At 40.1% G+C, this 15,815-nt stretch overlaps 1 protein-coding gene across 4 annotated transcripts in view; it reads right to left on the bottom strand.

The window, feature by feature from the left end:
- RORA (RAR related orphan receptor A) overlaps positions 1-15,815 on the bottom strand; it is a 383,110-nt gene that overhangs the window by 26,098 nt on the left and 341,197 nt on the right. For all 4 annotated transcript variants that reach the window (XM_074879966.1, XM_074879970.1, XM_074879967.1 and 1 more), the window contains one exon: positions 4,886-4,971. In XM_074879966.1, the coding sequence (XP_074736067.1) occupies positions 4,886-4,971 (86 nt within the window). The remainder of the gene's footprint in view (positions 1-4,885; positions 4,972-15,815) is intronic.

Below are 15,815 nucleotides of genomic sequence, written 5' to 3'. Positions count from 1 at the left end.
GCAAAAAACGAAAAAAACTTCAAAAGCATTAATTCGAAGTAAATGTTTGCAACATCAATATGACACTCCACGTTTGACAGAGCAATGAAAAGCTGGCTAGTAGAGGAAGTGAATGAATGAACAAAAGTAATACAGGATAGGAAGGGACAATACGCCAGGTATTGTTTTCTGAAGTAATAAACATGGACATTCCTTGTAGTTACAACGAACAAGACCATCTTAGGTCTTAAAAGCCACAAGAGACAAAAGCCAGTACCTATAAATCTTTGAAAATGTGAGAAATGCCCGGAAATGCCCTGCATGGATGGTTTTATGAGACCAACTGCATAGAGCCAAGTAAGGAGAGGGGTCACGCTAATGCATTTGTGGGTCAGTTGGGCATGAACTGATGCTGTCGACAGCAAAAGCACGTAACTGTATCTGCAAATTAAAAGACAGTTCATTAACATCTTCATTTCAGACTAAACTCTTTGCTATGTCCTTTTGAAGCACTCGGGTATTTTCTGGCACTGAACTGGATTCAACTTTTGGCTATGCGAGAAGAATATGGATGTGCACACAAAGCAGTCTCCTTTCTCATCGTGGTCCCTAATATAGAGCAAAAGATTGTTAATGGCTTCCCACAACTAACGGCTGACGAAGTGCTCCATGCAGATAACTATTTTTTTCAGTAGTGCTACTAGAGTAGTAGTATTTCCAGTCTTACACAGGAGAGTAAACTTTTATTTCTGAGTTGTGGTACAGTCTTTGTGTCATTCTTCTCAGTAAAAGTCTTATATGGTTAATCTCATTTTCCCTTTTCCCCCATTATATGTTGTATACTGGATATCAGCAATGGTTGCATAGGAAAAAAACCATCTCTTAGAATTTATTTTGTTTATAATAAGCCACAGGAGCCCTCCTAGATAAAGTATAAGACTGAGCCTGGCTAAAATCTTAATTTTTTCATGGGGGGGGGGGGGGGGGGGGGGGGGAGGAAGAGGATGGGATGTTAAATTTTAAAGGCAGATTCAAATTCAGCTACATAGGTTGATGGGTTGGGAGTACTCAGTGATGTTTGTGCAAAACACAACCACTAACTTCATAAAACCAGCCAGTAACATCACAGCAAAGTAGGGAATGAAAACTTCTCAAGAAACACTATTTGGCTTCATTAGCAATCTTCAATTCTAGTTATGTAAAATGCAAGATAACAAAAAAAAAACGGTCAGAAAACTTTCAATTATGTGAAATGCATGGGTCACACACTGTAGAAGAGCAACAAGATTGGTGAAATTCATTTTGGGAAGAGCTTGTCTGTGATTTCACACATGATACAGATTAGGATTGCAAAGCAGGCCTTTGCAACTAAAACTTTAGGTTTTAAATAAATCCTGTTTCTGGTGGTTATTAGTATTTACACAGTAACACTTAATAGTAATGTTAACTTAAGTAACATTGAAGTTCACACCAAACTGGAGCGACAACCACTAAGAGCTGAAAACATCCCACTTTGCTGCTGCTGTTGCTGCCTGTAGATCATTCTTGCCAGGCCTGGCTTGAGAGGGCAGCAGCACATCTGTTCACTTCTGCTGCCTGCGGCCCTGATCCCGCAGCCCAACGCACACGGACGGGTTTGTAGCGCCTGTGCAGAACCTCACGGACTTCTCTGGGACTGTCTGTTGGTGCAGGATGTCGGCTCCGGGAATTGGAGCGCGGGACTGGGAACTAGGTCTTCCTAGCAAAGTACTTTTTACAAAGGAAGGTGTAGCATAACACGAAGAGCCATGTAAGCATGCTCAAACCTGCAGAGATCGTAGCCACAGAAGAGCTGGGGGAAAAAACATAGCAATACACACCTGGCTCGATTGGCAGAAGCCAGGCTATGCCAACTTTTTCACCAGCCAAAATAGTTCTGTTGGGTGAGACTTTGTTGACATTACCGTGGAAGAGTGTAGCACAAACAATCCATCTGCTGCAGCAGGGCATTTTAAATGCCTTCCACGTCACTGTCGTGGTTTAAACCCAGCCGGCAGCCAAACACCACATGGCCACTCACTCACCCTCCCCCACCCCCAGGGGATGGGAGGGGGGGTGGTTGGAGGGGTGAGGGGACTTATAGGTTGAGATAAAAACAATAACTGAAATTAAATAAAATTAAAATAAAAATGATAATAGTAGTAATAGAAAAAACAAACGTGTAACACACAATGTGATTGCTCACCATTGTCCAGCCTGTTCTCCACTAGTGATCCCAGAGAGAATCCTGAAACCACCACCCCCAAAACCCGAGTGGAGCTTCCCAATCCACCTTATCTATATTCTGAGCATGACGTTAGATGATACAGAATATTCCACTTGGCCAGTTTGGGTCCGTTGCTCTGGCTGTGCTCCCCCCCAGCTTCTTGTGTACCTGCACACTGGCAGGACACAAGGAGTTGAAAAGTCCTTGATTTCTCAGCAACAACTAAAAACATCAGTACATTATCAACATTCTTCTCATATCAATCCCATACTGAATCCAAAACACAGCACTATTCTAGCTACTAAGAAGGAAGGAAAAAAACCCCACCAATTAGCTCTATCCCAGCCAAAACCAGGACAGTCATGACCATTTAAACTGTTCCTGTGACTTGTGCCCACTAGCACTCCCCTCTCTCTCACTACTTGCAGGTCATCTGGGCTCGGGCATTAAAGAGGAGTGAGCATCAGAGTTACCTCCTTTCTAAAAGGGAAATAACTTTTGTTAACTAAGTTGATATTTATTGGCTTTAAAATTCTGCCTGAAATTGTATGGCTAGAAAACTTTATTCTGCTACTCCAAGAGAAGGAGAGAACGCCTAACTTCATCCATTGGGCCACTGTCTTACTTATTAATGCACACTCTGCCTTCAAGGTTCGAGTGGGTTTCAGTGTGCTGAGCATACGGGGAGGCCTGCTTGCCTTCCCTTCTGCCCCTTCCCACCAGCTGACTGTCCTGGTGGGATTCTCAGAAGCAGACCAAGGATTGCACAGAGCTCCCAGAGAACTCAATTTATACAGTATTCGAAGGAAAATAATTTGTTCTAAAACATAAGGAACTGCACACCCATTTCTCACTATCAGGCTAGCATCTGTTGTTCTGACTGCTGGAGGTACACAAAGGACTCTTCTCCTAATAACTCACGTTTGTGTTTATTCCCGGGAAAGTACAGTCACCCTGACGGAGGAATGCTCAGTGGGTATGTCTGTCTTACACACAGTGCAAAGTGCCTACCAGCTACGTACTAACTAATGTGCCTGTGAGTACAGTGTGCTCTGTTGCTTCCTCCTGCACGCAGCCGTCCTGCTGCTTTTGGTGGGGGCTTTTCTCACATACAGGACTTAGGAGTGGGAAAAGGCTTAAGAACTGCATGAAGATGAAGCAAAAGATAATGTGGCTGGCAACTTTCCTTCCCTTTGGCAGCCCCGTCCTGTTCTGCAACAAGCCATGTTGAGAAAGGCCTCTTCTGCATAGACTAGCATTAGCACTATGCTAACCTCTGTCTCTTGACAACAATGTTCGCCACGGATCTTGAGGCAGCCTCTCAGCTATACTGGCCCTAGACCATTTAAGGATTAAAGACATCTCGGACCTTGGACATAACTTAATATTCTTCGACAAGATAGTCATACAGCAGAATTCTCACTGCAAATGTCTGCCACTGCACACAGCTGAAATTTCATAAATGCTGTTCAACCACATAAAGCTGAAAAAAGTAACCACTTTATTATCAATGTATTTTTAGTGCATTTCTTGGATTTTCCATAGCAACAGCAGTTACAAAGGGCAGAAGGTGCTCCTGTATCATTCTAACATTCTTAGGTTTGTTGGTTTTTTTCCTTCCTTCTTCCCAATACTTCCATGAGACTGAGAGATTCTGTTAATGAAAACACAAAAATCTTCCTTGGAAAAACACAAAGGAAACCTCTATAATGTGAAAGCAAGGAAGTTACTTTTTGAAGACGGTGGTAGTATCAAGCATGTCAAGAGAACAGACTAAAATTGTTATAAAAATAAAATTCTTCACACCTAAAGTGTAGATTAGCAGTAGAAAAACTATCAGCATGGGATTGCAACACATCATACATGGAGAAAGCAACAAGCTTACAGCACAGCTGTGCACACTATGTCATCCCAAGCTAGCACTCTAATTCTGTACTAGTGATAAAAAGGAGTGATTAGCTTCGCAGCAAAACCAAAATATAAACGCTTCTAGCGTAATCCTTGTTCACTAGCATTACTGAAGGTACAAATCCAGAAAAAAAATTCAAAGTCTAGACGTCACGCAGCAGTGGTTGCACTGTAAGGAATAGGCACTGCTTACAGGAAGACCCGAGTATGCTGAACACCAGTAGCAAGTGCTATTTGTGCAACATATCTTCCCTGCCAAACAGAAAAGATTTGTAACTGTAGCAGATTACAAAAGAAGACTGAGAAGTCAGAGAGTTCTAGTGTATTTCAACACCACTTCTTAGCAATTTACAAAGCAGAAATGGAGAGGGAGATTCAAGAAAGCCACAAGCTCCCTCTCAAGCGAATCCACAGAACAGATTCTTCGTGGTATGCTAGAAGCAGATCACCTTTCCTGTACCTCTGCTGCTTATTCACAGAGACACAGATTATGGCACACACTGCAGAACTGCAGGATTTGTGAAGTTTGTCCTGAAATCTGGGGCGGGGTGTGTGTGTGTCTGTCACAAAAATGCCTCATTTAAAACCCAAGTAAAACCAGTACTTCTGAATCCCCAGTTGATTTCATATTCTTTGCAATGGAATCCACTGATTCAACTTTGGCACAATGCTTGCTCTTTAAAAAAAGGAAGGAAAATAATCACTATCAGAAGGCTAAATGCCGTTTTAAGACTTAATATTTTAGAAGCTTACCTTGCAGCCTTCACATGTAATGACACCATAATGGATTCCTGATGATTTGTCTCCACAGATCTTGCATGGAATAATTTCAATTTGAGCTGCAACAGAAGCACGCATCCAGTTAATTACATTTTCTTTTAAACACCTTATAAAAGCATTCCCTGATCAGCATTTGTACAGTGAAAACTAATAACCTGCTAAACATTATACTGCATTAACTATTCATTGCTGAACTGCAAGGGTCCCCTAGAGCTTTGGACTAAATTATGGCTGCTCATTATATAATAGCTTTTGGGTTATTAAAATGGGTCATTTGAGAAGGTGTTTAGAGAACCCACAAGAAGGCTAGAATCAGCATTTCAAAGCCAAAAAGAATAGAAGAGTTCACATTTTGGCCAAAGAGCTAAGATGACACTAGAAAGGTTTCTTCCAATCTTACTCATGTAAGATCGCAAAATGTCATCTTAAAGTTTGCCCTGCCTGAAAATGAATGCAACACCTTTACCAGAGGGATCACCATCATGCCATCCAGTTCACATGACTGGCCAATTCTAAAGAGAAGTAACAAGGTAAATAGCAACTGCATTTTACACAAGAAATCCAAAATTCACGTATCTGAACTGAAAGTGAATTATCAGTACGTATTTGTGTATTAGCTACCAGAGAACAAACGAGGGAGGAACACAGAGCAGTATTCTAGTCAACTTACAAAAACCAAAGGAGTTGGTGCAGTCTGGAAAATGCCATAGAGGTACGTGATATGAAAGCCCCAGTTTTTTAAACTGAACTTCATACACGTAAAATATACTTACTGGATTCAGTTTAGTATGTGACAAAACTCTGCATCTATCTGTAAATCACAGCACCTTCCCAACTGAATACGTGGATTTAAGAAGGGACTCCTGTACGCTCAGGTACACTGCCTTTGGAGTACAGGACTGCAGTCGTTTTGCTAGCAAGTCTTTTTGGATAAGACCATGCTGAGGCAGTGCTTCAGAGTACCAAAGAGCAGCAGTCCACATTTTACATATGCTTGCACGTGCTCACACAAACACAGCCTGTACGCATTAGGTAGATAACAAAAAAACCCCAAGAAAGCACCTTCTCTGCCACAGTGGTGGTCGGATCAGGCTACAGCAGTTTTCCTGAACAGACTTAGTCCAAAGAGGAGTACAAATGCAACTTCTGCCGTGTCTCTAACTGTGATATACTAACAGTGAGAAGGGCTGTTAATATCCTGTGAAGAACTAAAATCCATTCACAAGATGCCCCTTTTGTTTCAGAGAGCTTTTATTTCATCTAGTTTATGGCTATCCAGACTGTGACAACACATAAAATCGCATCTAATGCTGTCTTACAATGCATTAGCTTAACTTCAGTTGTACTCTCTCTTGTTTTCAAAAAGTCATGTCCACTCTTACAAACATTGCATTTTACACGCCATTAAATCCCTAACCAACTGCTTATTATTAAACAAGAATCATCTTCCAATGCTGCTGTGTGCTCCATTTCATTGCAGCCTGACATCATAGCTCAGGATCAGGCCAAAACTATAACTGTAAACTGGAAAACCAGAAGACTTTTAGCACAGCACTGACTGTGCTAAAATAGTCCTTCAAAATATTCTCCAGATGACATTAAATGCAGTGATCAGAGCAGCTGAGTAGCACCCAAATAGTCCCCATTTGCTCCCAGGAACCTAAGAGCAGCTAAAATGCTCTGCTGAGGAAAGCAGTGCCCAGCAGCTACGAGACTACATTGCTGTTTTCCTGGCAGTTCCATATCAGCAGCTTTCAAAATGTTTTCATACAGCAGGACACCACTTGCATCTGCCCCCATCATAAGGATCTTAGCATTCTTGACCTTTAATCCCCCACCTTCCCTGCAGCAACAAAACAATAGGCTGAAATTAAAAGGTCTGTTTAGGACACTTAAGGAAGGAAATACTCCTTCCCTGCAGTCCTCCAAAAACTGTTTTCATTTCACTTTGCTCTCAGCTAACACGTTAAACACAATGGAGCAGGAAGTGAACTAATAAAAGAGAAAAATAAAGTGTATGCTATCTTATTAAAGTGTTAGAGTAATTATTACTAGAGCATCATCTGTTTATGAACAAAGCTTTGAGCAGGAAAGGTAGCATAATCCCACTATACACCAACACATTGAACAACAGACTGAAAGTCACAGAAACTCAAAATCTGTATAATGTGCAGTTCAAATTCTGAGAGTAATCCTGTGGGCAAATTCCAGAATAGATCTACCGATTCCCAGTTGTGCATTTTCAATATATGATTATTTTTCTACTTTGCTGCAGCGAATCAGCAGCCTTCTCCAACTCCTTTGACAGGGTAGTGACAAGGCTTATCTCAACAGCTACATGGCAACGTATTTTTTACATTTCACTTTTATATACATAATTACTGCCTTATTTTGAAAAGGTATGATATAATTGGATCTTGTTTATCTACAATCTGCAGCACATTAGTTAAATCACCCAGGAAGCCTGTCTATGCAATGTCTATTTCTTAAGCAACAGGACATTTGCAGAGTGTTTTTGAAGGAATGTAACATGCCTTCAAAGTGATGGCCTAAAGCTAGGTTACTAATAGTCTAAAAGGTGCCATAATTAGTCCCAAATGCATTTTCCAGGGTGCTTTACTGCTAGAAGACAATCTCCACAGATTCACAGGCTCTTGCTGTGCCAGCATTTGCTGACCATTGTCTGTATGAGCAGCGGTACCAAATCAGGTATAGTTTTAGAACTACAGATTTCCCTGAATCTATTACATCTTCAAGGTACTTTCAGTTAAGCACGCAGCGTTTAAAACTTCAATTTACCGTTTCATTTTGAGATACAGGACAGTGGGATGAACCCTAGAAGCATCAATCGCTTGGGACTGCCACAACCAATTGTATTACAAATTAATGCACGGAAAGACATCAGATCAATTACTGCTCCACGTGGTTGTCTTTGCAAATCAACTCATTGAAATGGAATCCCTGTCGCGAGTTCATACACTTTCCATATAGCATGAAAGGACTTAGATACTTTAAACTTACTAAATGCAAATTGCCTGTGCCAAGATTATGCATTTTTCTTATGAGGGTGAAAATATTTTCCCCACTTTAACTTTGACATGCAAATATGTACTTGCTAAAGCCTTGTTCTTATGCAAACAAGGCAGGTGGGAAATATTTTTACATGTCAAGAATATGTTCCAACTTGGTTTCTCACATTCCCAGAGTTACTTAAAGCTTCCTACTGTGCTCACATTAATTGTACCTGTTCTGTGCTTACATATATTTATACGGTATATTTTCCAAGATTATATAAAATACTCTAATTCATGCTTTAGACTAGAATTAGCCTAAATTACAGTTTACAATTTCTGTCTCCTGGGGTGGTGCTCAGGCTGATTCTGGTTCATGCATGAGCAAATTATTTCTTAAATATGAATTGCAGAAAAAAATAAACTCTTGTGGTTGCTTAGAAACCGCTACAGATACCCAGGTGACAGATGTAGTTTGTATTGCCAGATTAAAGGCCTAAGAATCTTTCACACCCTGAAATAACAGTGCTCCAGAATACTACCAAGGATGTCCTGTTCCAAAGGCAGCAATGAATAGGAATAAAAGCCCAAACAAACCACCATGAGCACAGAGACCCACTGCAAGCATCGAAAAAGTTGCTACAGAAACGGCTCCGGAGAGAGAGAGAGAACTGACCATCAAGGGCTGGAGGTAGTAATCATTACAAACTGATGTCAAACACAAGGCAAACTCATCTCCATAGGAAGGTCATCTGACATCCACTAAGATCTCTCAGTGTACCTGACTTTAACATGTAGCTATTCCTATCACTAGAATGCCTGCAAATATTCCTTCTGCTGTAATGTCATATGATCTTCATTTTAAGGCAGGAAAATAGAGTGCGGACTCTTTGATTTGCTCAAAATCAGACAGAACAGGAACTTGAGCGCAAGTATTACAGGGAAAAAAAGCCTGTGTTTTTCCCCTGAACCTTTCTTCTTCCTCCATCCACTGTTTTCGCTTGGCAATTGTCTGAAGTAGCTCTGGTATGCTTAAATTACATGATTGCCTCCACCTAATTCCTAGTGAACAAGCCTACAGAACAACCAGAGAGACCACTAAACAACATCTTTTGTTGGCATCTGGAACAGAAGAACATGCCTTATTCCCTCCTGCTCCAGGCTTTGCTTCCTTCCCCAAATCTGGAAGAGTGTCACTGGGCTTGCCTGCCTTTTTCAAGTTCCCTCCCCCAACCAACCCCCCTAGACAGCCCTCTCTCTCTTTATTAACTCCTGCATCATGAAATGCTGCTTTATTCCTTATATGGTTTGGGCAGCAGAAGAGGAAACAAATCTTAATTCTGTATTGGTAAGTAAATGCTCTGTACAAGCTCATCATAATCTTTAGTTTGTTCCTTTCTAGCTCCTTGGGCAGACCCCAATCAGGACATGAGCCCATATAGCCAAGTAAAGCACAGAGCGTCTTTCTCCCCAGTTCTGCCATTGAAGTAGAAACACACTAAGCCTCAACACAGGAAAGTGTACTACCAGTCCACCCTGAAGAAGACATTTGTCAGAAAACACTATTTTCCAAAGACAGAAGTTTTTTCCTTCCTATTAGTGTGTCTAAAGTTTATTTGTTTCTAATGAATTAATTGTCTTGGGGTAGAAAAAGGATTTTCCCATTTCTCCTCCTGCTTTCACACTGTTATTTTAAAATTGTACATTCACACAGATCATGTTATTTTTTCCCAATTCACAACCGGTATGAAACCTCAGATTTGGTATCCTGGGAAAGGCTCTCCAATGGAAGCAAAAATTGGTCCTCATTCCTGCCTTTTAGATGAGATTCACTTAGCTGACCTGAGCTATATTGAAAGTTGGGTAATTAGCTGAAGTTAATTGTCTTGTCTGCTTCTAGAGTGATGAGGAAGGGAGGAAGAAAGAGAAAGAAAAAGAAGGGGAGGGAGAAAGAGAAAGTGAGAAGGAAAAAGGGAGAAGGGGCATCATTCATCTTACGCAAGACAAGCCAGATGAACCTCTGAGTGAGTGAGTGGAGGAGCCTCCTCTTCACTCACCAAAGGAGGAATTTAACAGTACCTTAACTACAAGCCTAACTTTTAGAAGGTCAAAGTCAGGCGAATCCTATTGCCTCCTCCTATTCTATTTCTGAAATCAAAAATTAGCATTTTCTGGAAAGGAAAACCTGTGTAGGAAGTGCTCCCTTCCCCTCCCATGGTACACAGGGTCCCAACTGCCTGTGTACACTGGCACCATTGAGTTAAGAGTATTTCTGCGGAGCTCCCCATCACAGCTCCCACCCTTCAGCTCTCAAGGTAGCAATAGCAAGAAATTCCAGGTAGACACATTCCTTTTTTATTCAGTAAAGATGGACTTGAGCACACACTGGTTAGTCTGCCAGACTGGCCTTTAATTCTTAAAACCCTCTGTGGGTGCTGAGCATCCTTCTCCGAGCCACTGGCTTTCTGAGGAAAGCACTGTAACCAAAATTGCTAGCTGAGGACCTCCCTGGAGGCTAGATGTGGGGTACGTACAGCAGCCAGGACTGCATCTGGGATCTCCAGGGTCTCAGGGTACTGCTTAAGAAGTTACACCTCCTTTGACTGCAAGAAAGGTTTAAATTCCTTTCCCTGAATGTGGCTCGCCCATACCCCCCTTCACAGGGTATGTAGCATTTTGCAGCTAATCCAGAAGGGCTTTGAAATAAATATGATACATATACAAATTGGGCTAACCTGCTTCTAAAGGGATGCAGTTTGTGCCAGACATCACTGCTGGTGCTGTTTGTAAGTATATTGATTAAATTAGGAGGCATACATATTCACTGGCATATTCATACATATTCATTGACTCAAACAAGGGTACTGCATGTAATGTGGTATTTAAAGCTACATAATATCTGATCACAAACTGAATTAACAAGGAATGATTTTACTATATAATATTCTAATCTTCCTGCATTTTCAGCTTCATTACCTAAATAATTTGTTCTGTCATGTACCCTAAGTAATTTGAGCTGGCTGCAAATTACTTGCCTCCAAACACCTGCAGCTTACAAACGCTGCAATTCTACTAAACTGAAAGCTAGTGGCAGCACAGCTCTGCCCATGCCATTAACATACTACGTGAAGTGGCCATCTGTCCACTCATATATATATATTAAAACACTTAAACCCAGTGTACTTCTAAGGACAACGGCTGGTTGGAAGACGTCTGAGGCACTTTTAGAACACACAGTAAGTGTTTTGATCAAGAGCTGATGGAATTTACCTGCCCACTCCTTGTGTGAAAGGTTTGTTTATTCTATATACAATCCTCACCGTAACAGCATTCTGGCCACAGGCAGGCCCGCTGGAGATTGCAATGATACAGCCAGTAACAAGTAGCTCCCGAGAAGAACTAACAAAGCCTGGTATCCTGGAGATTTGTGTCTCATGATTGGATTTTCTGGGGTCCAGTAAGGTTGAAATTCCAGCAGAAGCCTTCCCAGCACGTGGGACATTTCCTTGCATCTTCCTCTCCTTTACAGATTCTCTTATGTATAGCTGAGCTCAGGCTGCACAGTGTCCCTCAGTGGAGTGTTAGTTGGGGTATCTTTCTGGATATCATTTTCAATTTTCATGAAACGTGTAAGAACATATCTTTAGGACAGCTGATGCTCTCGAGCTTGGCTGAAATGGTTTTCGAAATAAGGATTGGAGTGATGGGCAGAAAACCAGACAAACACAAACAACCTCTCCAAGCCTTGTTTCCTTAGGAAATCACACTAGTAATAAAATAAAATAAATACTGAGGTTATGCTGGTACAAATCCTTTGAAGTCTGTGGGTGTGATGGGTGGAGTAGAAATGAACATGGCCACCAAAGTATTAATTAAAGTAAAGTATGAGCAACACAAACACACAAGGCAGAAATGCTGCAATGCAAAGACTGGATCTTTGGGCCTGAACACAGCTGAATCCCTCTTAGTAGGTCACTCGATACTGCACAGCGCCCCATAACACTAAAAACATTCGGCTTCAAAGAGTATTACAGGAGATGCGTGATAAATAGTGCAGACAACCTGAGCACTTTTGGGCCTTTCAAGACTGACTATCAGGAATAAATCTAAATTCTTTCAACCTCTGTTACTGATTTGGACACACTGAAGGGAACAGTGTAGTAAGAGCTCATATTCTCATGCCAGGATCACTGACGTTTATGTTTATTGTTTTACTTAAAGCCAAGAAGTTTTACTTACACAAATTTTAATTTAAAGAACTAAAGCCTTGCTATTACATGAAGCACTGGCTTCAACAAAGATACTTGAATACCTCATGAAAAAAGGCAGTATGGAAAATGGTTTGGATTCTCTAATAGGCAAAACTATTTCTGTGAAGTTCTTGCGAGGTCTCTGTATATTTTTTAGAAAATTGCTGAAAAACTTTAATAGACTATCATAATATTCTTAATTTTTATAAAGAAAAATTAAAACAAAAAGAAATCCCAACACAAACAATCTAGGACTTTTACAAGTGTTTAGGAGCCCAAACAAGCTAAAAAGCAATTTAGGGTTTTCAGAGGAACTCAGAGAGATGATGTTTGCTCCCTCTCAGTCATGTGTACAACACTAAGTGATCTTTATTTTCCTTCTTATAACAGTCTTATATCTTTCCACTGTCTTGGCTTTATCCATCCAGAAATATTCTCAGGTTTTTTTGACCCAGCAATGCAACTTGGTATCTCAACATCTGTACCACCAAGCAACTGAAGACATATTTTTCCTTGCACTTTTGAGGAAAAAAGACCAGCAATATAATTTGCAGCTGAAAACTAAATGATTTGATTTCCGTTGCTGAAGGAATGACAGGTAGAAACAACTCTAGCTTGGGACTCTGGTCATATTATGAAACCATACCACAGACCAAACTATAACATCGAAACACTGAACTACAAGTCTAGGCTCAAAATAACCAGGACTGCCACAACCAGACATGCTCAGTTGTTCAGGAGCACAGAAAAGTAGTTCTTTGCAGACTCCATCTCTCATTACTTCCCAGGGCATACAACTAACATCCTCCCAGTTTGTGAAGCCTAGGGAGTTCCAAAAACTCCAGCTTTGTTACTGCTTTCATGAACTTAAATCAAACACAAATCATGAAGATGGCTGAAATATATACCAAGAGATTTACACTGTAGCAAGATAGAGAATAAGGATACTAACTCTATTGAGGAGAAGACAAAACCAAGAAAAAACAAAGCACCAATTCCAAATACAAATTCTACCTTTTTATAGCGGAGGAGAAGATTCATTCACTAGACACAACACACAGGCACAGTAACAAGACATAGAAACCAAACTTACAAGAAGGGGAAAAAAATGAAGGGAAAAGTGTGCTATGCAATGTCCTATGCATTTCAAAAACAAAGCATTTGAAGACATTTCAATTCGATTATTTCAAAATGGTCAGAAAAGATTTCCAAATTTCATAAAACACCAGTTTTGTCCCATAACATTTTGACTTCTCTCTTTCTTTCTTGGTGGCTCAGGTGATTATGAACAAATATTTAACTACTTTATTCCTCTCTTCTCTGGCTGAAAATTAACAGTAGTTATACCGGCTATGATGAACACAGTTTGGAATATGATTAATTTGAAGACCGGGCTAAATGTTTTTCCACAAGAAAACACACTGACATCGCAAACGTGACTCTTTTTAATGAAATATAATATAGTTTTAATCAAAGCCCTAAACTGCATGTCAAGAAATAAATGCTATAATCCTCATTCTAGTGGTGATTTGCCGTGTGAATGGAGACACTAGTTCATGTCTCATTTTCTCTACCTACGTAATCAGGATAATTTTTCTTTATCTCTATCTCCATCTACAGCTATCTTAGGTGACTGGTACCTACTGTCTAATCTTGGGTCTTGGTCTTATGACCCAAGAAAACTAGTGAGCAGACCTCCAGACAAACAAATCCTCAGTGTTTTGCATTGCTTAGATAAAAGTTGCCACAAAACTATACAATAGGACTGCTAGTTGTCGGAATTTTGTTAGTTTCCTTTTTTAACTTTTAAAAACAAAGCTTACAGGTTTAATTACACAGCTACAAAACATTGCTCTTGACAACATTACACAAAATACAAGTTTTAGAAGCAACACAGGTGTGAGCTATTACCACAGTAACTGCCAACACTGACTTCTGCTCTGATTTGGTACCTCATTTATTCAGTAAGCAGCAAGCTAGTGCTTATGTCAATCCATGCTGTGTGGTTTTAGAGGACTCTAGAGTTCACTCAGGTTTTGACATCCCTAATTTCTTCCTACAGATAACCATTAACCTTGGGCATTTAGGAAGAGGAACACCTGCAGCAGGGGCATAAGCACAGTTCTACTATAACACAATCTATACCATGCTGCTAGAACAAACAAATGCATAGTCTGTCAAATTAAAAAAAAAAAAGAAAAAAAAGAAAAAAAAAGTGAGCTGGTAGCCCAAGATGCATGTGCACCTTGAGGCCAGGGAAAGTCCCCTTATACACAATCACACCGAGGTTTCTCATAGTCTTTGCAACTTTTTCTCTTACATTAGGAAAAGCAAATCTACGCTGATTTCTCCTGGTGTCCGTATGTTGGGCTTTCATTTGGTAGTATTAGTGGAGAGGAAAACAGAAAGTGAAATCTGCAGGAGAACATAGCTCAGAATACATTTATTTGCTAGAGCTAGATGAACAACACTAAATCCATTCTCCTCTCCTCCTACCAAAAAGAAATCTGTACTGAAAAAGTATCTTAAAAAGTGTAAAAAGCAAATGTATTTGTACTTCTGTCCAACTTCCCAATTCTCTGGAAGAAACTAATAAAGACTTTATTTTAATAAAAAAAGTTTTTTAATAATGCACCATTTCAGAGTGAAAAATCTAAATAACCTCTGACATTTGCTCCACAGATTAATGCAGCGAGCCCCCATTTTATATGAAATTTCCTACTCTCAAGTGTTGGACCTGGCCTTCTGAAGACTGGAATTTGTTAATGCAAACACTGCCCTCCCACCTTCTTTTCCCTAATTAAACGTACTGCCTTAGGGGAACAATTCAACATTTCTGTTTATTTGCTTGCAGTAAGAAAACAAACAAGAACTTACAAACCACTTGTCAATTTTAAGCACCACTTCAGCAAGTCAGCTACAAGTATCAGCACAACCACCTTCACTTCAATTGTTTTTCACAGGTTGCAAATAGTCTTAAATGATCAACGCTTTGAAGGCAATCATTTTAGTCCCTATTACAAAGTGTGTAGTTACTGTATGCAGGATTATGAGAGTAACTTAGTTGCTAGCTAAATTAGACTAGCATTCATTAGGGAAAGATCTTTTACTAGCTTTTTAGAACAGTGGTAAAAGGGTACTTGGAGAGTCTTAGACTTCCTTTTATACAATGTGAAACCTCCTTCAGTCGATTTTGTTAAGAAGCTATGTACATTTATACTATCTGTTTGCAAAATTACATCTCAGTTCAGGGGTCTCATTAGGCTATCTACTAGCACAAATCAAATAATATCTACAGTTACTAGATTTAAAAAGAAACACCACACCTGGAAAACGCTAATCACTTGCAACATAGTGTCAAAATTATTAACAATTTCAACTAAATTTATTTACAAGGCAAGAGGCTCCTGAATCATTAAAGGTACGTTAGGTCAGTGAGACTGCAAGCACCACTAACTGTGGATAAGGTGGCAATTTCATTCCTTCTGCTCATATGCACGTAGCTTTCAGATCAAGCACTAATAATTCCTGACATTACTACTTAGAAGGTTGTCTCCTATTAGCAACTCTTCACCACCACATGTTCTCTACCACAATGCACACGCTTTCCTTTATACTTACTATTTAGTCAAGTTCCACTTT

The sequence above is a fragment of the Strix uralensis genome, chromosome 11, assembly GCF_047716275.1.
Source record: "Strix uralensis isolate ZFMK-TIS-50842 chromosome 11, bStrUra1, whole genome shotgun sequence".
Lineage (NCBI taxonomy): Eukaryota > Metazoa > Chordata > Aves > Strigiformes > Strigidae > Strix > Strix uralensis.
The sequence above is the reverse complement of the archived record's forward strand: the minus strand, read 5'-3'. Positions and strand labels throughout refer to the sequence as shown.